This window comes from Myxocyprinus asiaticus, chromosome 41 (assembly GCF_019703515.2).
Source record: "Myxocyprinus asiaticus isolate MX2 ecotype Aquarium Trade chromosome 41, UBuf_Myxa_2, whole genome shotgun sequence".
Lineage (NCBI taxonomy): Eukaryota > Metazoa > Chordata > Actinopteri > Cypriniformes > Catostomidae > Myxocyprinus > Myxocyprinus asiaticus.
Genome location: NC_059384.1, coordinates 35,195,923 through 35,223,344, shown reverse-complemented (window position 1 = coordinate 35,223,344; position 27,422 = coordinate 35,195,923). Strand labels below are relative to the sequence as shown.

The 27,422-nt window shown below is 36.5% G+C and overlaps 1 protein-coding gene across 2 annotated transcripts in view; it reads right to left on the bottom strand.

The window, feature by feature from the left end:
• Nucleotides 1-27,422, bottom strand: part of LOC127431850 (amyloid beta A4 precursor protein-binding family B member 1-interacting protein-like) — a 48,687-nt gene that overhangs the window by 16,380 nt on the left and 4,885 nt on the right. Inside the window, exons 1-9 of one of the 2 annotated variants that reach the window (XM_051682460.1) lie at nucleotides 13,207-15,718; nucleotides 13,043-13,102; nucleotides 12,085-12,178; nucleotides 10,523-10,773; nucleotides 8,583-8,660; nucleotides 6,762-6,921; nucleotides 4,375-4,496; nucleotides 3,855-3,929; nucleotides 3,469-3,612 (exon numbers count right to left, since the gene is read on the bottom strand). In XM_051682460.1, the coding sequence (XP_051538420.1) occupies nucleotides 3,469-3,612; nucleotides 3,855-3,929; nucleotides 4,375-4,496; nucleotides 6,762-6,921; nucleotides 8,583-8,660; nucleotides 10,523-10,773; nucleotides 12,085-12,178; nucleotides 13,043-13,102 (984 nt within the window). In that variant the 5' untranslated portion in view covers nucleotides 13,207-15,718. Of the gene's footprint in view, nucleotides 1-3,468; nucleotides 3,613-3,854; nucleotides 3,930-4,374; nucleotides 4,497-6,761; nucleotides 6,922-8,582; nucleotides 8,661-10,522; nucleotides 10,774-12,084; nucleotides 12,179-13,042; nucleotides 13,103-13,206; nucleotides 15,719-27,422 lie in introns of those variants that run through there. The other variant, XM_051682459.1, reaches the window with a different exon arrangement.

The following is a 27,422-nucleotide window of genomic DNA, read 5'->3' as shown; positions in this document are numbered from 1 at the left end:
ACGGGGAAATGTGAAGCAGATGTAATAAAACCATACAAATAAAACACAAATTCTTCCTTTAAGATATTAATAGTTAAAAGACTCAAGTCGTTTTTGAAACATTCATGAGTCCTTTGTGTTGACCCGAGTCAAGTCTGAAGTCATTTTAGGTTGATTCTGGAGTCGAGTCTGAAATCTATTAAAATGCGACTCGAGTGCGAATCGAGTCCGAGTCTCTATCTCGAGTCCCCATCTCTGGTTGCAAAGATACAGCCTCACATCCATTTTGGCATGCTCGCCACTGAATGCATTGATGTGGTATACGAGAACTGTTTGGTTTATCATCATGAATTCATCATGATCTTTTTGTCATTAGGGTCTCTAGAAGATACGTGCATAATTTGAGTAAATTGGACATACAGCCTAGCAGGAGTCTGAAAAAGTTATTTCTTCAGAAAATTCTAAATGACTACTAATCAAATGGGCAGAGCTGAAAAAACTATAACATTTCCATGTGAGGCATGGCCTAAGGAACCAGAGGAAAAAAATACATTTGTTTCTAGGACTTTCATTTTTAAAGTTATAGGCCGAAATGTAAGTGAAACTTTGAAGTGTTGGTGGCACTAGAGGGTTTGAGTGAGAGACGCCAAATATGGGTCAGTTACATTTGAGAGTGTCCTGTATCAATGTGCTAAATTTCATATGTTTCCTATATACAATTCAGTGGGCTGCAAGAGACTTTCGGCAGAATAATAATAAGAAGAAGAACACTAACAAATACAACAGGGGCTTCAAACCTTCAGTGCTTGGCCCCTAATAAGAACACTAATGATTACAATAGGTGCCTACACACCTTTATAATAATAATAATAAACATTATTTTATATAGCACCTTTAAAGAGGCCTCTCAAGGTGCTTTACATAGAAAGGAAAAATAAAAATAAAATCTCAAAACAACTATTGATAAAACACAGTAAATAAAGTTATAGTATTAAATTAATTGAATACAATAGTATCAATTAAAAGCCTCCCGGAAAAAATAAGTTTTAAGATATGATTTAAATTCACTAAAAGACTGAACTTCTCTAAGTTCTGAGGGTAGAGAGTTCCATAGTTTCGGAGCATAAGAAGAGAATGCCCTGTCACCCACAGAGTGTAAACAAGTCTGAGGAACAGTTAAAAAAACAGATTTAGAGGAGCGGAGATTGCGCTTTGGGGTGTACGGGGTTAAAAGCTCAGACAAATATTGGGGAATCAAACCATGCAAGGCTTTGTAGGTAAGCACAAGAATTTTAAAATCAACACGAAACCTGACCCAAGCCAGTGCAAGGATTTCAAGATAGGAGTGATGTGATCACTTGCCCTGGCCTTAGTCAGGATTCTGGCAGCCGAGTTTTGCACGTATCGCAATTTATTTAATGTAGATTTTGAGACTCCAGCAAGGAGAGCATTGCAATAATCAATGTGAGACAAAACTAAAGTACTGATCAGCTTTTCAGCCACAGAGAATGATAACATAGGGCGCAGCCTTGCAATGTTTCTGAGATGATAAAATTATGTTTTAACAGTATTTTGTACATGTTGATCAAATGACAAATTTGCGTCAAATATAACACCCAGATTTTCATTTTTGTTTGAAGCTCCAAAACTGAGCCCTCAATGGACAGAGTTATGGAGCCAGCCTTCTGAAGCTGGTAAGGAGATCCAATATGCATAACCTCTGTCTTATTACTGTTAAGACAAATTTTTTTTGAGCCATCCAAGTTTTTATCTCAGAAATGCAGTTTGAAAAAAAAGGCACCTGCCAGATTTTCACCAGGTTTACAATGAATGTATTTCTGTGTGTCATCTGCCTAGAAATGATAATTAAGACCCAGTGATCTTAAAAGCTGACCAAGAAGAAAAATATAAGTACTAAAAAGTAAAGGGCCCAAAATTGAACCCTTTGGAACACCAGAGTGGACTGAACCAATCTCAGACCAGTAACCACCTAGAGAGGCAAACTGTCTATGATCAGAGAGAAAGGACCTGAACCAGTTTAATGCAGTACTGGAGACACCAAAGACAGATTCAAGACGTGTGAGTAAAACAGTGTGATCAACAGTGTCGAAAGCAGCACTGAGATCAAGAAGGATGAGAATAGAAAAAGAGCCTGAGTCTGAAGCCATTAACAAGTCATTAGTGACCTTGACTAGAGCGTTTCTGTACTATGAAATTTCCGAAAACCAGACTGAAATGGCTCAAAGAGATCATTGACAGTGAGGTGATTGTGTAATTTAGAGGAAACAGCTCACTCTAAGATTTTTGCAAGGTAGGGAAGATATGAAATGGGATGGAAGTTGCTCAAATTGTCCAAATCCATATTAGACTTTTTTGAAACTGGAGTTACAGCAGCCATTTTAAATGCTGCAGGCACAACACCAGTACACAAGGAGTCATTTATTATGTCCAAAACAATGGGACACAGAGAGGCAAAACAGGATTTGAATAGACTATTCGGTAGAGAATCAACTATGCTAGTGGTAGCTTTCATACATGATACCTCATTACTTAGAGTAAAATGGTCGAGTTGAGAGAAATTTGAGAGAAGTGTGCTGGAGAAACAAGACAGGCTGAGAAATGAAACCGAAAAAAACAGATGTGGTAGCAAGAATATTTTTCCAAACAGTGTCTATCTTAGTGCTAAAAAAGTCTAAAAACATGTTACACAGTGGAGGTGATGCAGGCAAGGTGGTAGTACAATTACATTTGAGCAATCTATTAATAATATTGAATAGATTTCTCAGATTATTTTGATTATTTAAAATTATTTCAGAAAAATAACAGGTTCTGACTGATCTGATTTCTTCTTTATAATCATGTACGTTGTCTTTCCAAGCCTGGTAATATACATTCAGACCAGAAAGTCTCCACATTCGCTCCATTTAATGACAAGCAACCTTCATTGAGCGCAGATTGTCATTATACCAGTGAGCAGAATGCAAAGAAGAGATAGTCCGTGATTTCAGTGGAGCAAAACCATCTAAGCCAGATGAGAGAACAGTGTTTAACAGAGAAATCGAAAAACAAATAAAGAAGAAACAACAGAGTTAGTAAAAGCTGACAAATCAATAGATTTCCATGTACAATATTTTACAGTGTGAGAAGAATTAATGTTTGGTAGTTCCATGTTAAAAAAGATGGCTAAATGGTAGAAAGACCTAGATCAACAGAGGAAAACTCAGACATAAATATGTCACTAAATGTTTGGTCCATTTTCCCGGAAGAGAAAGACTGAACATTTTTAATTATGGAAGTGAATAAAATGTGTATCTGTTCATTTTGTCAGGTTTAGGATTACACTAGCATGTTGATGTCCTCAAAGCTAACATCGACTAAATTACCTATTTTCATTTCATAGTCTCTTTAATGCTTGAGTACCGGTATTTGTCTGTATCTGGTAAAACTAAATGCAGTGTATGTTGTAATGTCTGGGCTGCCTATGCTGACCTTGGTCTTGCCTTTGGGAGAGTAATACAATCCAGAGGCCCGCAGCAGGAAGTAACGCTGTTTCCAGGATTTCTTCCCGTCCTCCTTCAGATGCAGAACCCCCTCCAGGTCAGGCACAATGACGGAGGGTCCACAGAAGTTCTCCTACACCCATGAATGAAGACTTAAGACGTTTCATATTTTGGAACCAGGTGATCTACACTGAAATGTTAAATTTCTCATAATTGTTTAGGCCTCTGCATCTGCTTGATCAAGAATCTTAAAATCCAGATGATTTTACATCTGGCATTAGATTATATATATATTTTGATACATCCTGAAAAATGTCTTCATCTCTAACAATCCATGACTCCTCTTGATCATATCAAAGTCAAAGCCAGACCCACCTCCAGCAGTTGCTCTTTATCTTTTTCTTTCATGTCCTTAAGAGATTTCTTATCCTTTTTCCATAAATAAAAAACCTGTAAAAGAAAGGAAATTGAGTGCATCAGCATACAACAGCATTTCTTGATCAGACTGTTCATCAAAACTATCTTTGGAAGCTTGCTTCAACTTTGTTAACAATTAAAACATAATTTTCAACATCGTCATCATAATCATAAGGCCACAGATTGGGATGATTCAATGTCAGCACTTATTATTATAAACAGAACTCTCTAAATCAGCAAACAAACCCTTCTACCATTTTAGAATAAAGTGCTGAGTTCTACTTTTTTCTTTGATTTCTGTTCCATTTTCGGTGAGCTTACAGACTGTATACAAGAAAACAGAAGTTCTCATTATATATATCTGGAATTGACAGGAACCACATAGTGCAATTTACTGTATTTTATGTTGTCATAAGCAGTAATTAAATTTGTATTGGTAAAAAAGAGCACAGATATTGTAGCTGTCCAAAGCACTTGCCTGAGGGTTTTTGAAGACTTCATACTTGTCATTTTTCTCCTGAAAAAGCAGTTTGTTTTCACTGTCTCTCTGCCATGTAGACAGAGGTTCCACCAGGTTTTCATGGTCCTCAAAACCTCGTTCTATGGAAAGTTCAAATTCACATTCTCAATCGCAATAAGACTGTTTTTGATTGTTCTGGTGGCCCTAAAAAAATCCTTACTAAATACTGACAATCAATATCAGACCACAGATTGTGGGAAGACTGATATCTTTCTTTATAAAAACAATGTTTAACTTTAATTGCAAATAAACAATATAAACAGATATTTTTATATTGCTGATTGATAATACAATTGTTTGAAAAAATGTGAAATATAACAATGTATCCCTCATATATGAAAAAAGGACCCTCAGTAAAACTGTAGTCATATATACAGCTTTTAGAAAAATAAAAATCACTTGAAAAATACTTGCAAGGAAACAAGTTTATTTTCATTTTATTAATTTTATTTATCCCCTTTTCTCCACAATTTGGAATGCCCAATTCCCACTGCTTACTAGGTCCTCGTGGTGGCGTGGTTACTCACCTCAATCCGGATGGCGGAGAACAAGTCTCAGTTGCCTCCGCTTCTGAGCCCGTCAATCCGCGCATCTTATCACGTGACTCGCTGTGCATGACACCGTGGAGACTCACAGCATGTGGAGGCTCATGCTACTCTCCGCGATCCATGCACAACTTACCATGCGCCCCATTGAGAGCGAGAACCACTAATTGAGACCACAATGAGGTTACCCCATGTGACTGTACCCTCCCTAGCAACCGGGCCAATTTGGTTGCTTAGGAGACCTGGCTGGAGTCACTCAGCACACCCTGGATTTTAACTCGCGACTCCAGGGGTGGTAGTCAGCATCAATACTCGCTGAGCTACCCAGGCCCCAAGGCAACAAGTTTTTAAAATATTTCACTACAACTGCAAGCTTACAGTAGAAGTCAGTTTTATTATGTTGTTATCAGTGTTATCAGTGTTACCTGTAATGTAGATTACGTAATCAGATCTTTAGGACTTTAAACAAGATTGCATTTTAAAATGTGCATAATCAGATTAAAGTTACTTTTAATGGCTGATTTGTTTTTGTTTTTTTAATCAGCCAACCAATGGCAATAACTAATGCATAATTTATTATATTCCTACATTTTTAAAAAGCGGTCTAAGTAAGAGGCTGATATACATGTGATAGGCCAATGAGCATTGAAAATAATGCGGCCCGATTCCTCATTTGCAATCAGTTCTCCAATAATTAGATTCGAATACAAATTTTTTTTAGTCATGTCATTGTAAATAATTATTGGATTCCATTTAATAAGTAATCTCCCCTACACTGGTTGTTGTTATGTCTACTAAAACTTGTTAGTCTTTTAATGTCTGAACTTCCCATTGTGCTAGTGCCCACCCAGAGACTGTGGTTGAGAGTCTCTTCTATGTACTATGTTGGCTGCCATATCTCAGGTTCTCAATTAAAGACCACATATACTAATTAAATACTGGAATGAAAAAAGATGATGGGTGGTCGTCATTTTATTTGGTTACAGGCATAGTGTGAGTCTGCCTTTGAGACAGAAAATGGAAACTATTTTCACTATAAGCATATGCAAGATTTACTGTGTCCCTCAACTCATGTGAGCAGATGGTGGTGATGAACTATTTATCCGTACAGGAGGAAACAACGCATGAGCATGTGAGCAGACAGTATTTGTTTCTTTGTCAGGACTATGAAGATCATACTTCATCAGCCTTTTTCTCATGATTATAAGTCACTCACAGTAGGAAACATCATAATGTGAGTAAGATTTTGTATAATCTTAGCAGGAAACTCACCATGCTTCTCTTAAATTAACTTGGGTGTAACAAATTTCCAAAGCTTTATCAGTAACTCTGTTCCAAACACTATTAAGCTAATTTAAGTAGTTTAATTCTTATTTCATTATTCTTTGTTCTTATTTTATTATTCTTTAAGCAAGGTTACAGTCTTTCTCCTTGCAATCCCTAAGTAACAAATGGAAAAACACAAGATAAAACCAGTCTCTTTGAGCCTATTATTCTAAAATGTGGCAGCCATAAAGCAAACAGATGGAACTGGCTGAAGAAGAAGTCTCAGAACAGATGGAGAAAGTGAAATGGGGGATTTAGATCATAAGGACTGCATTTCTGTAATGAATGGGGCAGTAAATTAAACCTGCCTGTCATTTGGTGTGTGAGACTGAATATATATGGAATGTGGTACATCAGCGCTGTACTGTAAGCTCACTGATGCTTGGCTGTCATCACGCCAATAAAAGCACACTTCATCATCTGTGAGAAATCCAGTCCTATAAACCTGATGAAAACTAAATGGATGATACACACCGGTCTGTAAGTCAGGGTTGGTTTCACACACACTCCAGTCCACTTTGCAGTCACAGTGTGTCTTCTCAAACAGGTTGTCAATCACATCTCTGACTGTTTGTCTCTCATCCACCATCAGAGTTTTTGAGCTTCCATCTGTAATCTCCACCTTCACAACCAACTGTCACAAATGATAAATAGGTATAATTAGGATAGCCACACATTTTTGGTGTTTTGCTTCTGAGAGAAATGGATCTATGGGAATTGTGTTGTGATTAAAAGAAATGCATAAAAAATCAAAACTGTGTTATATTTAAGCATCTTCAAAGTAGCCACCCTATGCCTGGAATTTGCAGAAATATACTCTTGGCATTTTCTCAACCAACTTCTTGAGGTATCACCCTGGGATGATTTTTAAACCATATTGAAGGAGTTCCCATCTGTGCTGGGCACTTATTGGATGCTTTTCTTTATTATTCGGTTTTAAATAAAATTTTAGCTTTGTAATGAAATAATTTTATTTTTGTCAACAAAACTTTTATGCATACGCCTTCAGATCAAAAGGTTTTTAAGATCATGAGAAACACTTTAGTCAAGTGACCCCAAACTTTTGAATGGCAGTTCCTGAGGTGCAACTGGCTGTCAAACACATATTGAGCTATGCATAACACATAAACTACACATTAGACACACATAGGTATTTTCTAAATAGACGTACAACTTACAGAATTTCAGTAGTACACACAAATGGCATTAGGCAAACTGTATTATACTGTTCAAGTGATGTACTTGCTATAGTTTACTTTAAAGTTGCTTCTTCGACAAATGAAAATGTAAAATATAAGTAAATCCCTGAAACAACAGCGCCAACTTGAGTAACACATAACATGTGTAATATGTAAGTGTACACGCAAACTTTATGGGATACTGATCATTTATCTTGTCGGGCAGAAAAGCGACACACTACAGTAATTATTTGTATTAATAAAGTACTCATGTTTTGTAATAAAGTAATAGATATCCTGTGATAATAAACTTAATACATATATAATACAGATATGAAATAATCATAAGAATATGATTTATGGAAGTACAAAGATACATTTGCAGCACTATTACTTGTCTTGTGTCACTAACGACTCTATGCACTTTTGGTAATTAAACAATAAGAGAAATATATATATATATATATTTGCAAACATTTGGTATATATCAGACAGTTTTTGACTTACTGTAAAATTTAGAGTAAAGAGTGGTTAAATTTATATATAGCATAGCTCAAATAAAATGGTCATTAATTAAACATTTAAGAGTTCATTTTGAAATATCTCACTTTTGATTCCAGGCTTTGGTATCTTGGCAAATTTGGTATCTTAGTTTGAGACATTTTTTAGATATTTTCTGAAACTCTTTTTATCAGGAGGGACATCTGAAAAGTAGACTTAAGAACAAGTCTTGATTTTCTCTCCATGTAATCATCTCAGAGATATACTGTAGAAGAGATATTAGAGAAAAATTAAAGAGATCTTTGTTTCCTATAGAATGTTCTACAGAAGGCCTCTTTTGGCTTCCACAAAGTTGTGCATAAACACATTTCTTACTCTGCAGAAGGGTGCAGGTATGCTTATGAAGGACAAGAAACGGTGTTATGAAAAATGCCTTTTATTCAATGATTCACAATTTTTGATAAATCAAGTTTAGGAAAGCACTTAAGCTGCAGATTCAGGGGCAGCCAAAGCTAGCATGAATTATTTCGAGGAATTTCTGAGCCCAGTGAATAATATTCATTAAAATCATATAAAATCATTGACAATATTTTATTCAATTGACTGCATCACTCACCTTTTTTACTTTGGCTTCCTTCAGCTTCTCCAAGGCGAGTTTGATTTTATCTGCTTTGATCTGTTCCTCTAGTTCTTCCTGAGGGCATGAACAATTGCTGTTTTATTGTATTTGAACAGACTTAATGAAGTCTTCATTGAGTCAACTCTTCATACAACACTTTTAACATCAAGTGCACAGCAGACAAGACTCACATTTGATTCCAAAAGAGTTAGACTTTACTGCGTTGCTAAGCTAACAATGTGATACTCTATAAGCACAAAACAAATATAAAGCCCAATCAAATATTGGGTAAAACAGTCGGTCCCACTTTATATAAGGTGTCTTTAACTACTATGTACTAACATTAAAACACATACAATACAGTGTACTTTTGTGTAACTACATGTTGTTCTGCAAAATACCTACAAGATTCACATTTGCTGCTACTGAGGTTAAGGTACGGGTAGGTTTAGGGTTTAGATTAGGGTGTAGTATAAGGGTTGGGATAGGGTTAGGTTTAGGTTTAGGATTAAGGTTAACAGCGTAACTACAGGTGTAATTAAATGCAGGTACATTAAATGTAAGTACAATGCAACAACACGTATGTATAGAATACATACATCGTATCAAATGCTTAAGTACATAGTAGTTAAAGACACCTAATATAAAGTGGGTCCTAACAGTCATTTTTTTATTAGACTGAACAATTTTTTATAAATATTTTTCAGTATTTAATGAAATTTCATTAATATTATAAGTATATTAGTAATTACTATTACCATTTATCTCTCACCTAATCCACAATATTTTTTTGAACTGAGCTCATCACCATGCATTCTCCACAAAATATACATAAGATGCTGCTTTAGAATAATTTCATGAATTATTCCAATGAACAAAACTTGTTTCATTGGCATCTCTCTATGGGGGTAAATTAAAACATAATTTTCTCACATTTTCTTCAATGCTAATCTCTAACATCCTTTACTGTAGGGATGTTTCTAAAATAAAGAAATAGACAAGATAGGCTACCTTATTTTCTAGCTGTCAAAAGACAGATGGCGTTTTGAATTATTTGTCAATGTTTTTGGAATTCTGTAAATGACAAAAACATTCGGTTCCGATGGAAAAAATAAATATAAATATGCTACAAAAAGTTCCAACTAGAATGGACTATCAAGTACTTGTTCACACAAGGGACAACAACTAGTTCTTAACCAATATATATATTTTTTTTTTATGTTACTGTTATCTGTATATAGTATCTTGGTTCCGGCCTGTATGCTGCTTCCATTTGGCCACTTGCTGAAGAAGCTGAATAGCTCTGTGCTAGACAGACCTCTTGAAACCTCTTTTGGTATGTTACACAACACACTGGGCCAGACATAAGACAATAAATGAATATCCAGCTGAGCTAAAGATTAAACTCAAAATGATTTGTTGGTGAAACGGACATCAGTATCGCTGATTTGCATGCTGTTTATACTGTATTTGCAGCTGTGTTATTTTTTGTGGTGTGTTACGAATTAATGAACATGTTTGGAAAAAAGTATTGGAGTAAAAGCGTTAATTTTCTCTTCAAAATTCAGTGAATTAAAAGTGAAAGTCATCTTAAATGTTTATAATCGAGTAAAGTACAAAAATGTAATAAATTTACTTGAAGTACTTGTATTTTGTTACAATAGTACATTTCTGGAGCTAACATTGCAATCATGAGGATAATTACATTTTATTGTCAGGCATTTCTACATGCCAAGCAGATTAGAAATGAATATTAGACATTCATCAGGCTATTTAATTTATTTTATAATGTTGCCTGCACTAAAATTGCATTATGTTCATTAAACATCCGTTGTTCGACCTGGTTTGAGTTCATTAGAATTCTGTAACACTTCAGAGGATGAGGTGTTAACCACAAGAGGCCTGTGGGTGTGTGGACCACTCAAAATGATTCTTACTTTTGATGGTTTGGCAGTGGGTGGTGGAGGTGGAGCTGAAATGGAGGTGGAGGAAGTTGCAGGTCTGGGAGCATCAGTGGATGCAGGGAGGAAAATGTTACTCTGAGGCTGTACGGGTGGTGGGGCAAAATCAGTAGGCCCCTTTGAGCTTTCTTTTTCTGTGGCAAACTTTTCCTCTGTGGCACTTATATCTGCCACCAGGTCAGCCATCAGGGCATCTAAATCATTGTCCTCCAGATCATTCAGGGACTCTTTAGGGGAATATAGAGTCAAAATATGTAAATAACATACATATTTGGTAATACAGAGGAAATGAAGAGCAGGGGTTTTCAATATATATAGTATATACTGTATATACACTACCGGTCAAAAGTTTTGAAACACTTACTCATTCTTTATTATAATTTTTTCTCTTCACATTTTAGAATAATAGTAAAGTCATCAAAACTATTGAATAACATAAATGGAACTATGGGAATTATGTTGTGACTATAAAAATCCAAAATAAATCAAAACTGTGTTATATTTTAGCATCTTCAAAGTAGTCACCCTTTGCCTAGAATTTGCAGACATGTACTCTTGACATTTTCTCAACCAACTTCTTGAGGTATCACCCTGGGATGCTTTTTAAACAGTATTGAAGGAGTTCCCATCTATGTTGGGCACTTATTGGTCATCCAAGTCATCAATTTCAAAAATGTTTTTTTTTTTTTTTTTTTTTCATAATGAAATAAATTAATATGGTAGCACAATTATATTTTTGTTTACAAAACTAATTTCAAACATTTAAGCATACGCCTTCAGATCAAAAGATTTTTAAGATCATGAGAAACATTCAGTCAAGTGTTTCAAAACGTTTCTGCATTAAAATAACACACTTCAAAATGTTCTCAAACAGTTTAAACTGGTCTTTATACATAAATATACAGTATGTAAATATAATATATAATGACTATTATATATTTTAGAAGGGGGATCATCATATTTAAGGGTCCTTGGAAGTTTGAAAACCTTTGGTGTATAACTCCTCCAAAATAACTCCTGAGTCATTCTTAAGAAATGGTGCCATTTCTGCTATGCAAATTGATACTACTACTAATACTATTATAAAATATAACAATATAATATATAATATATAACATCTAACAATAACAATTATATTTTATTTATTATATTATTTATATTATATTATATTTGAACAAATATAACATTATACAAACAGATTTTTAATTATAAAATTATTATTATTATTATGATTATATCAATTCACTTGAACTGAACTTTTTAAGAAATCATATTTTCCCACCATTGGGCCCAGTGTACCAGGGCTGGAATTGCCATAGACATTGGGGGACCATCATAGATGGATCCGTTGGGCCGTTTGGTCTGGCCTTAGTCATAATTTCAAGCAATTTTATGGCTAATTAAAAACACATTTTCTCCAAAAGGCAACATACATGATGAATAGGACCTCTCAGCAGAGATGAAATACCTTAGAAGAATAACATCATATGAAATAGCAGACATTGGTGAAAAAATCATAGGTTTAAAGTATTATTTACCATTAAAATCTGCAAAACCAATGGAGAAGTTCATTTCCTGAGTTACAGGAATGGAGGGAGGTTTAGGCAAAGTCTCTGACTCTTCCCCCAAACTCTGCAAAAAAATAAATGAAGAACAAGCCGATTAAATGATAACGTATCTAGAAGCTATATATAAGAAGAAATACAGAATTAACATTAACAGTGAAGAAACTACAAATATTTAACTGCATTTAATATACAGATACGATATGTATTACTATTTGCTTTCTGTTTATATGAAATATTGTGCTCATATAGCTGCCAGCTCAACTAGAACTTGAGTAACATACAAAATTGGACCATTACCAACTAACATTACTAATTGAGTGTGCACAAAAAAAAAAAAAAAACAACAACAACAACAACACCACACATTTAGAACCAACAGAGACAATCCCTGTATGACATCTATATCTCATTACTTGGATCAAATGAAATTTGACTTTGTGTTTGTTTGATTGTAAGATAACAGTTCTGTTCTTCTGTTAAAGTAGCATGTAACTTCATAGCAGATCTTTCAGTCTACAAAACCATTTATTTAGGCTTTTATGTAGAGTCTTGCAGCATGTGTGGTTGATGGCTATATACTCTGTCCACTACCAAGGACACAACAAAGATTAGAAAAGAAAGGCACATCGCTATTGTATTTATACAGTGGATTACTCAAAAGTGAATCACTTCTTAGTAAAAACATTGATAAGCTGGGAAGCACAACTTAACCCTGACCATGTTTTATATATTTAATATTCATTTTTTTTATAAAGGGACATGTTAAAATAACAGTAATTCTTAAAATTTTGTATATAAAATAAAAGCATTTACTTTCTCAGATGTTGTCAACCCTAATTTAAAGCAGTTATTAAAGTTGTTAAAGACTGTCTGGTTTTTTTTTTTTTTTTTTTTTTTTTTTTTTTACAAGACAAAGTATAAAACATACCTGTGTCAGGAGATCCATCTCCTGTAGCATATCGCTGAACATGGCATCAATGTCATCCATCTACAACAGGAAAAGACAACCCTTTATGACAAATTAACTTTGTGACATGCAGCACAGAAACTAAACCCCAGGTGTGGACACAGCCCTTATTTAAGCAAACATACCTTTCAATTTATTTTCATTTATCCTCTTTCAGGCAATATGCATGAAGCTGCTTAATAAAGTGCTGGTTACTTGGGTGCCGTAATATTTTCTTCCTGTCATTTTGGTTGGTACAGCTTCATTCAAGTGATTTTGATTGGTAATATAACATAGAAACAGAGCAGCGTGTGCAATGTGAAAATAATAATAGTAATAATAATAATAAAAACATAACCCAGGGCTAGGAATTGCACAATATCCATCCAGAGGCTAGAGATAAAAGCATGGTTTGCATAACTCTCACACAGTCATTCTTTGCCAAGACATGCAGAATCCTGCAGATGCTTAGAACAGACTGAGTGTAGGGTATTAAAGAAGGCATGAGTTAAATGCAAAATCACTTAGCAAAGAGATAATTCTGAAATGTACCTCATTCTATTGTAACCAGTATAACATCATAAGTCAATTAATATTTTTGACTAAACTATGCACAGCAGTGGTTCTTAAATGGTGGGTCATGACCCACTACTGGGTTGCAGGCCTGTTCTGATAGGGTCTCGCACAGGGGCGTAGATTCCAGGGGGGATGGGGGGAGGTAACCCCATATATACATATACTAAATGCAGCTAACCATACAATCATGCTTAAAAAGTACAGCAAAATAAACAGTAGAGTTGGGGTACTCAAGTTTGTACTTGGACTCGAGTCCGAGTCATGAGTCCAATTTTAACGGACTTGGACTTGTCACGGACTCGGATGCATTTTTCCTCGGACTTGACTCGGACTCGAGCCTTTGGGACTCAGGATTTTTTTCCGAGTCCAGCCGAGTCCATGACATTTAATTTGTGATGCAATGAACAACATAAATAAATAAAAATAATGAAACAGAAATAAATAGACACTCTGTCTGCAATCAGTTGTAGCACCCCCTGATGTCGTGGCACACTCAGTCAACCAATAAGCTTGAATGTTACTACAGAGACTGCTACAGTATATAACAGTGATTACTGAGGTGGCTGGCACGACGAACACATAAAGACGGGTATGTAGTCGATGTAATAGAAACTAAACAAGGCAGTTTCACACGACACGGTACCTGACAACTGGAAAAATCGCACGCAGCATTTGTGCCGCCAAGACGGTGCTCACATCGGTTGCACATTGGTTTCGTCATGGTTAAGAACTTCATTAAGTCAAGTCACCCACATCATGTCTCTCACAGTTTATTAAAACAACATATAAAAATTCTGAAAAATATGATTAATATTGGGCTATTAAGTCTTTTTAGGCGTATCAACACATGTAGGCATCTGTAGTCTCTTGTGGTCCACGCAGTGTTGTCAACTTAAACTGGTCCTTGATGAATTAACTGTAACTTTTTAAACAGTCGGGGAAAATGTTTTATTGCTAAAGCAGACTGCAACTTTAAACAGATAAACAGCTGCTATTTATTGTTTTTCTATATTAAAACATTGACGAGCTGCTTAAAATAGGTTCTTTTACAGTTTTTTCCACAATAAAATGCACAAAGAAACATGAAGTTATTTTGGGCAGCGAAATGTTTTGTTTATAATTTAATTATAGATTGGGTGACCAGATGTCCTGGTTTATTACACAGGATAATCCCGGTTTTTGGTAGGTTCACTGATTTTTTTCTTCTTAAATTAAATCTCATTCTCCGTCTCGCTATTGTCTCTGGTATTGTTTGCAGAGAAGAAAATTAATTTTGTTGTGTCACACGTTGATTTGACGATAAATTCATTCTAGTCATCAGCAAATCAGCTGAACTGTGTCTGGTTGCCATGGCAATGACGTCATGTGCTTAGCGCTCAAACTCTATGTCATCCTGTCAGTCAGCGCAAATGCCCAAAATAATGCAAAAATGCATTTTCAACAACGAGCTGAAAGAAGCCGATCCATTTGCGCAACATGTGAAAATGTAATCGGGGTGTTTTCTGAAAGTTCAATTTCCCCACGAGCACGGAGGCAAATCAGACAAGTGTCACATTCAGACAGACACACTGCACTTTTTACATAGTACAAGTACTTAAAGGAATATTCTGGGTTCAATACAAGTTAAGCTCAATCGACAGCATTTGTGGCATAATGTTGATTACTACAAAAGTACATTTGGACTCGTCACTCCTTTTCTTTAAAAAAAAGCAAAAATCGAATGGAAGTGAATAGGGCCAATTTTTTTGTTAAAATACTCACTGTTTCAAAAGTATAACCACAAGTCATAAAGAATATGCATGTTAACATGATTTTAGTGTGATAAAATCACTTACTAACCGCATCTGTGTAAAGTTATAGCAATGTTACAACTTTGCCATGACAATGTAATGTCAACAAACCCTAAAACCCTAAAATCACTGTAAAAATAACTATTTAAACAACTTTAAAGCTCAAATAATACATGAGTTTTAACAGAAGAATTAATGCAAGTGCTTTTATCAAATTATAAGCTTCACATTTCTTTGTTTAAATCCTCCAAAAATTGTCCACATTCACTTCCATTTCCCCCATTCACTTCCATTGTAAGCCTCACTGTAACTGCCTTTTTTTAAGAAAAGGAGAGATGTTGAAATTATTTTTTGTGATAATCAATATTATGCCACAAATGATGTTGATTGAGCTTAACTTGTATTGAACCCGGAATATTCCTTTAATTGTTGAGATGTGGGGATTGTATTTTGAATTTTAGGTTCCAGTGTTGTGAATTTTGTGTTAAAATGTGTACCTGACATGACAGGTCTACTCATAATTACACATGCAATATGAAATTATATTGATAGAATAGGCTGCGTGGAATTAGTAAAAAGAGCTCAAATGTGGTTAAATAGTGAAAAACAAAATATAAAATAAAATATACATTTTCATAAACTATATATTTCAGAAGTTTTTTTTTTTTTTTTTTTTAGGCCTATAAGTTTTCACACCCCTTTCAGAATGTATGCAAATATAAGATATACAAGATTAGATATTTTATGTAGTACTTCCCTTCAAAAGCTACATTACACAAAATGTACTGTAATTTACACAAATCATCCTGTTCAAAAGTTTGCATCCCCTTGGCTCTTGAGCATCAGTGAATGTTTGCACCTTTTGTAATAGCTGTGTATGTGTCCATCAGTTGTCCTAAGTGTCAAATGCTGGATGTCTATATCATTTAGCCACTGTTGGGAAGAACTTAAATGTGCAGAAGATGCTGGGAAACCAAAGAATGTACAGTATTTTTCTTAAGAAAAGTGGGCAGCTTCACAGCTCAGGAGAAAGCAGGGACTCATGAACAATTATTACACAAACAGTCATTAATCATAAAGAAAGCAACACACCATATTAAAGGGTTTGCTCTCGTGTCAGCAGCTCTAAAGCTCACGTGAAGTCTGTCTCATGAACGTGCACAGGAGCTCAATGGTCAGTGAAGAGTTTCATTTAATCATTCTCACCAAACCTTATCGTATTCCTTCAGAACAAGACACGAGTCACATACAATAATTTATTAAACTTCTGAATTACACTTTTGCATTCTTTTGCAGCTTGAAGAGGTGGTCACTATAAACTGCCATTGTGTGACCACTGAGCACAATTTTTTTTTTTTTCAACAATTTCTCCCTTTGTGTTAAGAAAAAATCATATGGAGTTATAACAACACAGGGGTGAGTAAACTTTTGGGTGAACTAATCCTGTTAGAACCAAGGGGAAGTAAACTTTTGAACTGGATCATTTGTTTAAATTCAGTTTGTAATGTTGTCTTGTGGGATATATGTGAATATCTGTTGTCAGATAGCTTCTTCAAGGTAGTACTAAATACATTTTTATGATCCCTCTTATTTTTTTTAAAGCGATAACACACGGACGCATCAGGGTTTTAGGTGCACAAGCAATGTGTAGAACTGCCCCAAGTTTTCCACGAATTAACAATCATGTCCATGTTAAATGGCACTAATATTAGCAGTGGGCTTTATCAGTGTTTTCAGATGTAGCATTTGCAGTCAAGTCGTGAGATGTAACTTCTCAGAGAGTGCTAATTGCTGCTGTGTTGAATCATTATTTTCCCAAAACCAGTCGGCAGATAGAGACAAAAAAAAAAAAAGAAATCTCAGTATATATTATTTCTTTAGATAGGGATCATTTTAGATAAAAATAAACTAATTTGAAAGGACGAACTGAAAACTAAAATTCGAAACAATAATAACGTCATGGTTACTTGTGTAACCTCCGTTCCCTGATGGAGGGAACGAGATGTTGTGTCGATGTAGTGACACTAGGGGTCACTCTTGGGAGCCCGAGACACCTCTGGTCTTTGATAAAAGGCCAATGAAAATTGGCGAGTGGTATTTGCATGCCACTCCCCCGGACATACAGGTATAAAAAGAGCTGGTATGCATTCAGGTTTTATGCTGAGGAGCCGATATAAGGTCTGGCCATTTCAGCGGGTAGTTCAGCATTGTGGCAGGAGGGACAAGTAACCATGACGTTCCCTATCTGTCACTCACTCAACGTTGTGTCGATGTAGTGACACTAGGGGTCCCTATACGAAACGGCACAATTGGCTGAACTGTGTTACGTGAACTGGCGGTGTGTGGTAGGCAGACTACTGTGTGCCTCGTAACCAGCACACCAGGTCGACACGTAACCTCCCCCAACATAGTTATGAGTGTCGAACGGCCCTTTGGGTACAAGTCGACTACCCAAGAGATAGAGACAGGCTTAACCCAGTCGTGGCCTCTTTTCCCCTCCTCTTTTTTCCACTCCCTAAAAAAGAAGGGGGATTATCCGACTGGGCCGCCAGGTCTAGTCGGGGGGTGTCCCTCCCAAGGGGAAGACACCGTGGAGACCACACCTCACCCAAAGAGAGGGGGGGATATTTAAGTGGAAGAATATGTCACATGGTCTTTCCAACCATGTGGAGAGTCTTCAAGGTAGATCCTGCCCAATGGGGGAGGAGTTACTACAAACATGGAGACTGGGGCAGAGGGGCTCTGCCCAAGGAAGACGCAGTTTGCCAACAGGGAAATGAATTAGCAGAAGATATATATCGCATGGGGTTAGCCTTACAGGGAACCGCCACATGCGGAGCACCTACCCCAGAACAGGACTCTTAGTTAGCACGTGTACTGGGCCAGCAGCGAGTCTCTCCGAAAGCTCGACTGCCACAGGGCTCGGAGGAAGTCAACCAGGGAACAAAACTTGTGAACACTACTGGGAATTAATGGTGCACGTCTTCAGCCCAAAAGGAGGTGGAAGGCGCTATGTGCAAGCGATACACCCGGCCGGCTATCCCGGGCTTATCCGCTTGTGTTGCATGCCACTACCTGGGAAGAAACCGTTTCCACCCGGAGGTTGTAGAACCTTGCAAAGGTGTTGGGTGTTGCCCAGCCTGCTGCTCTGCAAATGTCTGTTAGAGAGGCACCCCTGGCCAGGGCCCAGGAAGCCGCTACACCCCTGGTAGAATGGGCTCGTAGCCCTACCGGGGGCGGCATGTCCTGGGTGTGATATGCCATAGTTATGGCGTCATTGAGCCAGTGGGCGATCCTCTGCTTGGAGACAGCGCTTCCTTTCCGCTGTGCACCAAAGCAGACAAAGAGCTGCTCAGAGATTCTAAAGATCTGCATGCGATCCAAATAGATGCGTAAAGCACGCACCGGACACAGCAATGACAGGACTGGGTCTGCCTCCTCCCGAGGCAGCACTTGCAGGTTCACCACCTGGTCCCTAAAAGGGGTGGTGAGAACCTTGGGCACATAGCCCGGTCTGGGTCTCAGGATCACGTGAGAGTAACCCGGACTGAACTCCAGGCACGTTTCGCTGAAAGAGAACACTTGCAGGTCTCCTACCAGAACACAGTAAGAAGTGTGTTGAAGGACAGTTTTGTCTTCATACACCTAAAGCATATGCTTTCATTCTGAAAACACTTTGAAGTTTGTTCAGCAGGAAACTAATCATAAAATATAGAGGTGTTTTTGTTACATTTATATTGGCAATTGTGTTTTCTTAGTTGTGAAAGTTAAAATAAGCTTAAAATATTGATGTTGAGTTTACGGTTACAGTTTTAATTCAGATTCATGAACAGATTCATTCAGACTCGACTCAGACTCGGCCTGTTATGGACTCGGTCTTGAGTCCGACTCACCCCCTTTTGGACTTGGACTCGACTCGGTTGTTTAAGGACTCAGACTTGACTCGGACTCGACTAAGGTGGACTCGAACCCAACACTAATAATTTGTCTAATCAACTTTTAAAAGGGAGGAGAAAACGATTTCCAAATCTTTTATTGTTGACATTTAAAATGCTTTGCGTCCAGTCAAACTCTGGTATTTTGGCACAAATTCATCTGTCACTTTGTAGAAGCTAGCCAAATTTTTCAGATGTCATCATGAACAGGTTGCGCGACTCTCATCCAGGGAAACCGTGAACTATAATATGCAAGGTAAAAGAAAATATGAGTCAGACTTCATTAAAATGGGTTGACATGCAGCATGGATAAACATAGTTTGTTCTGACCACAGTGTGTTTTGTTTTGGTGAATTATGGCTGCCAAGAGCATGGAACTGACATTCAGAAAACTATATATATATATATATATATATATATATATATATATATATATATATATATATATATTTATATGTCTTGTTAATAATTTTTCATATTATTGGGCATATGCAGTTCATGTTAATAATAATACACTTCAATGTTTGATTTTAAGGACATTTTTATTTACAGATATGATTAACAATCGTTTTACTTGTCTGGTTGCTACTTGATGTCCAATGTAAAATCTGGGACCTGAAGCAAAGCCAGTTGTTCTGTTCATCAGAACCACTGATTAATAGTACTTTAATCTTACCAGTATGAACTAATTTGTCCTTTACCTTGCTCATATTATATAATACATATTATTCTTGGATTCATATACTTCACCATTTCCTACTTCACCAAAAGAGTCATTCCTGTCATCCAGTACATTTAGAGCTCCGTAACTTAAAAAATAATATAATAATAATAATAATAATAATAATAATAATAATATGCTTGTGTTGTAATTTAAGGGTTTTTATAAAAGGATACATTCATAAATATGACCTGGTCAAACTCACTTAAACTTTATTAATTATAACTTGATTGTGAACAGAAGAAAATTAACAATGAAATGACAACCACAAAAACATGATAGAAATTGATAAACATCGAATGCTAGTCCTTACTTATGTTTTTTTTTTTTTTTTTTTTTTCAAGAATGTCAATAGATAAAAAGACAATGAGTCAATAAAAAGACCTGCTCATATTTGTGCTTTTTTTCCCTACCAAACGTAGTGTCACTTCCTGGAGGATGGAATATTTCACCCAAGAATGAAAATTCTCTCATATTTTACTCACCCTTATGCCATCCCAGATGCAGGGCTCCAGACTAAAAAATTACTTAAGAGACACTGGCTCCTAAACTGAAACATTAAGGAGCCAAATGGCTGTTTTTAGTTGCCAAATCACAGATTTTCTCAATTTAGATTGCTGTTCAGAAGCAAGAAACAAAGCTGCAGAAAAGGAAGTCAGCTGATAACTCATTCATCAAAGGTTTAATAAACAGTATATATAGTTGAGAAAATACATTTGCATTCCCTTTTGTCTCATAAATGTTCACACCCCTTTCATAATTTATACAAATATAAGAGATAAACGATTTGTATTTATTTAGTACTGCTCTTCAGAAACTACATTACATATATTTACATAAAGTATAGTATGTATATAGTAGGGTGTTCTTGAGCATCAGTGAATGTTTGCACCTTGTGTAATAGTTGTGTATGAGTCCCTCAATTGTCCTAAGTGTCAAAAGCTTGATTATATATGTATACTGTATATAAGTGCCAACATTTTGAAGGTCCAAAAAGCACATAAAGGCAGCATAAAAGTAATCCATAAGATTCCAGTTGTTAAATCAATGTCTTCAGAAGTGAAATGATAGGTGTGGGTGAGAAACAGATCAATATTTAAGTCCTTTTTTGCAAGAAATTCCTCTCCCTGCCCAGTAGGGGGCATATGAATGAAGAGTGTGAATCACCAAAATCAAAAGAAGAAGAATGTGAAAGTGGAGTTTGACTGAGCATGGATGAGAATTTATAGTAAAAATTTACTTAAATATTGATTTGTTTCTCACCCACATTTATCATATCGCTTCTGAAGACATGGATTTAACCACTGGAGTCATATGGATTACTTTTATGCAGGCATATGTGATTTTTGGAGCTTAAACATTTTGGCACTCATTCACATGCATTGCATGTACCAAAAGAGCTGAGAAATTCTTCTAAAAATCTTCACATTATACACATCTGGGATGGCATAAGGGTGAATAAATGAGATAATTTTCATTTTTGGGTGAACTATCCCTTTAAGGAACTGGCTTTTGTTATTTAAAGGGATCTAAAAAAAAGACTAACATGATGGAGAGTGATGTTGGGAACACAACAATTAAATAAACCAATTAAACAATATTCCCAAGAAAACATGTTTTGTTAGAAAAAGGTAAAAAATGAAGAAACACCTGGGATATTTCTCAATAAAATGCCAGTTTTTCATATTGGATGTTAATGAAATGTTAGTGAGCAAAAATTACATTATCTGTTCAAAACAATAGTAAAAATATTCCTAATCATATTCAGTGAATCATATTCACTGAATTATGATAAAAGAATACTTACTAATGTGAGTTTTTTATTTTATTTTATCCCATATATTAAAACAGGATTAGGGTTTGGGTTACAGTATATGTACACATATGATGTGGACATGAAAATGTACTCCATAACAGGAATGATCCATATAACATCTCACACAATATCTCTAAATCTGGCCCAAAAAACCCCAACTCACCAACTTCCCACTTTAGTCTCTCGCATTCAGCAAATCTTTTGTGCAACAGATTTGAATTTATGCACATGTTGTCACTTTTTCTGTTTGTTTAAAGTGAACTGAACTTTATGCAGCAGGGTTTTCTAATCCGTCCTGTATGTGTCTTGGCAGCAGTGAAGTGCCACCCCTCACCTGTCAGTCAAGTGCTGCGCTAAAACAAGAGTTTAAATTTAGCTGTTTACGAGCTGATTTAAAAGGAAATAACTGTCTGATCGGACAATTTAAAAAAAGCAGAAACATACACAATCACAAGAGCTTCACCGATCTTCTTTAGTGTGTCTGATATCAACACAGATGACAAGCACGAACACCTGAAGCTCCTTTAATACAGGTAATCCATGAAAATATTGGACAATTCTGCTTGACATGTTGCATTTGTACTTACATTAAATTTCAACCTCATCTGGGAGAAACAGTGCACCATTATTTTTCGCGCTTTCTTTGTCTTTTCTTACTTTGTTGTAACACACTGGCATAGTGATTGATGTATGTAGTCATGAAACAAAAACCGTCCCCTCCAAATCCGAACACAAGTGGTCACAGGAGATGCTTTTAAGTGACCAGGTGTAAACAGCCATGTGTCTCACCTGACCACATATGATCAGATCACCCGAAACGCATCTTAATACCAGGTGGAAATGGAGCCTTAGCATAGCAACATGCTAAAACCAGACACCTTTGCAACACCTTTACAATCTCATAGCAATGCCCTGGCAACCACCCAACGACAAAGCAAAATGCTAAAATCATTCAAACTTCTTAGCAACCACCAAGCAACGCCCTGGTAACTACCCACAAAATCCTATAACTGTATAACAACAGGCTAAAATCATTAAAACACCTTAGCTGCATAGCAATGCACTGACAACCACCCACAGCTAAAGGTAAACCGATATATCAGTTTTACCTGATAATCAGCGCTGATAGTCGCTCGTCTATCGGAAAAAAATCAATGGCAATAGTTTTGGATAGTTTTATTTTTTTAAAGTTATAATTGTTTATGCCTCCGTGGCCGGTGCTGGAGGGTTCTACAGTTGGAACTCCTTGGTTTTACAGTATAACATCGCCCTCTAAAGGTTAATTAAAAACATTTACTGACTCAGCGTGGAGTTTGCTGTGCCACCTGACTAGGCTATGCAGAGTGACGGACACTTCAGAACAAATTTAAAACATCAACAGAGAAAAGCCAATGTATGTATACAGTACAAGTTATTATTACATATAGTCATGGTACAATATATAATTAAAGAAAACAAAATGTGGTTTGAGAATTAATAGAATTTATAGCTAATTGCTGCACTGATTGCAGACAAGGTGGATAGGATGCTAACATTAGCTTTTTAAAATCTAATGGTTAGAACAATGTTACAAAATCAAGGATGGAATCTGCTTACCTTTTGTCTTAATTCACCGTTTTGAAAAGAAACAAAAAAATGTCACAGGTGGCAGATCCGATGATTTGTTATAGTCAGATTGTAAACATGAGCAGTTTTGTTGCTGAGTAGATTAATAAGTTAATCATCAGTAGTAAATCAATTTCATGTTAGTGCCAAAACCTTATGTAAAAATGCTGCCTGATTTTTGCTTTTGCTCGGCCGACACCTTAGCAACCGCAGAGCAAAGCACTGACAACCACCCACAACACCATATATACACATGGCAACACGCCAAAATCATTCAAACACCGTAGCAACCGCAAAGCAATGAATGCCCTAGCAAACACCCGGAACACCCTGTAACCACATAGCAACATTCTTCAAACACCTTAGCAACACCCTACCAACGGCAATGCAACATGCTAAAACTAGTCAAACACCTAAGCAACCTCATAGCAATGCCCTGGCAAGAATCACAACACCTTAGCAACTGCATAGCAAGGCCTTTGTAACCACCCACAACACCTTAGCAACTGCATATAGCAACATGCTAAAACCATTCAAATACCTTAACAACTGCATAGCAATGCCCTGACAACCACCCACAACACATTGTGACAAGCATTGTAACAGTGAGTTGTGCATGGGCAAGCACACTAATGTTTTCTTCAGAAATCTGTTTTTAGTATCTATCCATCTCTTCGTCCTCAACTTGTCATTATGTGTTTGCAGCATTATGTAAAATCATTTTTTTTTAACTCTCTAAATTATAAATTAGCATGTGGACTTTAAATCAAAGAAAATTTCAACAAGCATTTCTTCACAAACAGACAATAACACGAGCATTGCAGCAATACTACAACAAAAATAAACTAAAGTTATCTTTTGATACTATGTCAAGTCAAACTGTCTGGGTCTCCACCAGCAGCACCTGTGAGTACAAACAATACTGCGTCCTCTTGTTTAAATTAAGCACTACTGTACAGCCAATCAGAAGGCTGTGTGTGTGCGCTACACATGGAGAAGTGGTTGCAGCAACTTCCTCTCACTCGATGTTGAAGTTTCCAACAGGAAACAGATGACATACTATCTCTCTGCAGCTATCACAACACTTTTTTCTTAAATGTCTTTTTTTTCACACCAACCGACAACTATATGTATCAAGCTCATTAATAAATGTAAACACCATACAGAAATCTGATATATGGCAATATATGTTAAACACATATATTAAATATGCGTTCATAAACGGTTTTCTTTTATATGAAAAGTCACATACTTGAATATATACACCGATGAACAAAAACATTATGAACACTCAAAGGTAAAGTGAATAACGTTGATCATTTCCTAACAAGGCCACATGTCAAGGTTTGGGTAGATTAGATGGTTAGTGAACAATCAGTTCTCACTGTCAACATTTTGAATGCGGGATAAATGGGCAGGAGTAAAGACCTGAACAACTTTGACAAGGGCCAAATTGTTATGCACAGACAACTGGGTCAGAGCATCTCTGAAACAGCAAGTCTTGTGACAGGGTGTTGGGCGCATAAGGCTCATTGATGCGCGAGGGCAACGAAGGCTATCCCATCTGGTCTGAACCGACAGAACATCTACTTTGGCACAAGTCAAAAATTTTTATGATTTAAAATTTGTATGATGGTTACAGGAGGAATGTGTCACAACACACAATGCATCGCACCCTGGTACATATGGGGCTGAGTAGCTGCAGACCGGTCAGTGTGCCCATGATGACTCCTGTCCACCGTCGAAAGCGCCTACAATTGGTACGCGAGCATCAGAACTGGACCTTGGAGCAGTAGAAGAAGGTCGCCTGGTCTGATGAGTCCCGTTTTCTTTTACATCACGTGGACGGCTGTGTACGTGTGCGCCGTTTACCTGGGGAAGTGATGGCACACATGCAGTGTGGGAAGATGACAGAGGGAGCTGTGTCAGCCAAGGGAATGTGATGCTCTGTGAAATGCTACACTAGAAAACCCTGGGTCCGACCATTCATGTGGATGTCAATTTGACACTTGCCACCTACCGAAACATTGTTGCAAACCAGGTACACCCCTTAATGGCAATGGCATTCCCTGATGGCAGTGGCCTCTTTCAGCATGATAATGTGTCCTGTCACACCATACACATTGTTCGGGAATGGTTTGAGGAACGTGATGAAGAGTTCAAGGTGTTGCCCTGGCCTCCAAATTCCCCAGATCTCAATCCGATTGAGCATTTGTTGGGATGTGCTGAACCAACAAGTCTGATCCATGGCGGCTCCACCTCACAACTTGCTGCTAATGTCTTGGTGTCAGATACCACAGGACACCTTCAAGGCTCCTGTAGAGTCCATGCCTCGGTGGGTCGGCACAGTTTTGGTGGCACGCAGAGGACAAACAGCATATTAGGCAGGTGGTCATATTGTTTATCTTATCATCAGTATATATGGAACATATATTTCAAAATACTACAAGAATGCATTTTGTATATTCATTCATGCATTCATTCATTCTTTACATTTATATACAGTAGTGCTCTTCGAGCCACTCAAAGCACTTAACATAGTGATGGGGGAGTCTAATCAACCACCACTAGTGTGCACCAGCTATCTGGATGATGCGACCAGATGCAACCATAGTGCGCCAGGACACCCACCACACACCAGCTATTGGTGGAGTGTAGATTACATGTAAGTGTTACAGTCAAGTCAAGTCATTTTTATTTGTATAGCGGTATATGCTACTGTATATGTAACGTGTTTTCCCAAATACTAGTGGAATTTGAATATGTACAAATATGCTCAAATGTATGAACTACAGTTTTATATATAATATATAAACAGTGTATGTTCATTTTTGTGTGCTTTATCAAAAATAAATAAATAAAAAATAGTGTAGTGCTAGATGTATGCTGCATAGATGTATCACCAAAGAAATGTATAAGTGGGTTTCATGTTGACACCTTGTATCAGAGCAACTCTTTGAATATCTGACACATTTTAGGTGATAAGGTCAGAGACACAGACAAAGGAAAACATACTCTGTCTGTAGTCTGCAATATTCTTCTATTTCCTTCTTCAAGAATGATTTATTTTTTGTTTTGGTAAGTTTTATGTCAACTACAATTTTCTATATTAAGGGCATTTCTGAGGGATTTTATGTCTGGAAAAGAGATTAGTTCAATGTTTCCATTTGGTTCACAATATGCACGTGTTCTGAATTAAATATTGAGGAAGTAATTTAGTCACACTGTAACAAGGCCAGTTTTCTTGAATGTTTGAGCTAACTCTAACATTGTGACTCTGAAAGTTCTGAATTGTCTTAATGAAAGCATTTATTTTCATAAAAGTTTTCTCTTACATATGAAAGCCGACAAGAATTAGAGTCAAATAAGACTCTTGGCCATTCTTAATTATACTCAATTTAAACAGACTAAATATGTGTCATTGTAAATGACTTTTTGGCTTTTAAATGTCATTTGTAATGGTACAGACGCTAGTATTGACCACAGGACTGAACACAATGGCATTTCAACAACTTTAACAAATGTGGGTCAAAACAGAAGAAAAAACTAAATTGCAAACAAATCTCTCTGGATTTCGCAGCATTCCAAGACCCAGGAATATTTAAGTAGAAAATAGTTCTTTGCATTTCTAAAAAAAAAATGTGAAGTGGTTCTTGCCCGTCCAAAGCTCTCTGCCATTCTAGTGTATCCTGGATATTTGCCAAAACGTTGCTATGTGGTCGCTAAGGTGCACTGAATTTTTTTATTTTTTTTTATTGGTTTTACATAAATCAATTATGGACATCTGTTCCACATAATGAAAATGAGTTTCCATAATATGAAATGAAAATGTAGGCTCTACTTAAATGTTTTGTGTTGCATAAACCCAAAGGAAGTTAATCTCACTTAAATTAGATCTGTCCAAATTACTCCACTTAAT